Source organism: Vollenhovia emeryi, unplaced genomic scaffold (genome assembly GCF_000949405.1).
Source record: "Vollenhovia emeryi isolate VEMERY1.0 unplaced genomic scaffold, V.emery_V1.0 DF943845.1, whole genome shotgun sequence".
Lineage (NCBI taxonomy): Eukaryota > Metazoa > Arthropoda > Insecta > Hymenoptera > Formicidae > Vollenhovia > Vollenhovia emeryi.
In genome coordinates, this window is record NW_011962521.1 from 1310 (window position 1) to 2823 (window position 1514).

Sequence of the window (1514 nt, forward strand, 5' to 3'; positions counted from 1 at the left end):
CTCCTCCGCCTCTCCTTTCCTTGTTGCACTCACACAACACAACACTCACTCGCGAAAATCATCGATCGCGCGAAATTTTGGGCACTCCCGTACGCGATGTGACATACCGCGAAACGCACGAAATATTATTAACAAATATCGCGTGACTTTCTGTCATACAAATTACTCAAACTAACAACTTGCATTTTTTATTCGGAGAATGGATAAATCACTTTTGAATTAGCGATATAAATCACAACATGCGAGCATCGGAAGTATAATCTGCGGTAAAGAAGTAGTTATTACTAGTGTATAATTACCATAAATAGTTGTTATTAATTGCAACAGTTTATCGAGGAAATTTTCGATTACATTTACATAATGTAAAGACGTGCGATAAGCGACTTTCTTTACTTCCTGCCCGTTCAAGATGCGAAGGACAGAGCGAATTACAGCGCGAACGCCGAAGTCGCATAAATTTCTCTCTTTTCCCGAAAATGGAACAGATTACACGAAATCGATACATAATTAAAAGCGCGGTGCGTAAACGAGATGTAACCGCGACAAAGTACCACGATTTACATTCATGTTTTAGACGAGTTATGGCTCCTGCCTACTAGACGCGGCAGCGTTTGCCGCGCGGCGGAAATTGGCTAGGGAATACTGCGATAACCAATCAACGTCTTGCTTACTCGGAAGAAATAGATACATAACTTCCGCCGCGCCGAAAATGTTGAAATCGATCCAACTTTTGCCGCGCGGCAAAATTTATGGCTTCTGCCCAATGGACGCGCCGTCTAGTGAATTTCCTTCAAATGTGTAGGTTATGGCAGGCCTCCCCCCTCGGCTGAAGCCCAGCCGGCGGAGGAGGAACGGGGGGAGTCGCGCAGCGGACTGGGCGAAGAATCGCCCAAGCCGCGACGCCAACCGCGCCAGGCGGCGCGCAAGGAAGAGGCCCCCGATGGCGCGGAGGCCATGGAAGTGGAGGCCCTATCGGACGGGGGGGATAAGGCCTAGAAATGCCTCGACATCCCCCCCGCCCGATACTAGGCGGATTTGGCCTACTTCAGGCCAACGTGAATCATTCCCGCCATGCGCAGGACCTTCTCCAGCAAAGCATGGTGGGATGGGGATTCACGTTGGCAATCGTGGCCGAGCCCCACCGCCCCCCCAGAGACGGCAGACCCTGTTGGGCTGTCGACGATGGGGCTGCGGGGGACTCGGTCGCGATGCGATGGCGGTCGGTGCCGGGAGGCCCCGACACGACCGCCATCGCGAGTGGTGCACGGCACGTGGCCGTCCAATGGGGGCCCATCGCGGTCGTGGGGGTATATTTAAGGCCCACCAAGAGTCTTGCCCCGTTCGAGGGCTGGCTGGAGGACTTGGGACAAGTAGTCCTGAGTCTGAGTCCCAAGCCGGTCCTCGTGGCCGGGGACTTCAACTCGTGGCACACGAGTTGGGGTTCCCGGCGTGACAACGGGAGGGGCAGGGCCTTGGCTCGTTGGGCGGCGGCGCACGGTCTGGTCCTGGTTAAT

The 1514-nt window shown here is 54.0% G+C and overlaps 1 protein-coding gene across 1 annotated transcript; it reads left to right on the top strand.

Annotated features, from left to right (window-relative positions):
* Nucleotides 1-998: 998 nt before the first annotated feature.
* Nucleotides 999-1508, top strand: LOC105564705 (the record flags this gene model as incomplete). Its single annotated transcript, XM_012017292.1, has 1 exon — nt 999-1508. A coding segment is annotated over exon 1 (510 nt), but the record flags the coding sequence as incomplete, so codon positions are not given.
* Between the last annotated feature and the right edge of the window lie 6 nt (nt 1509-1514).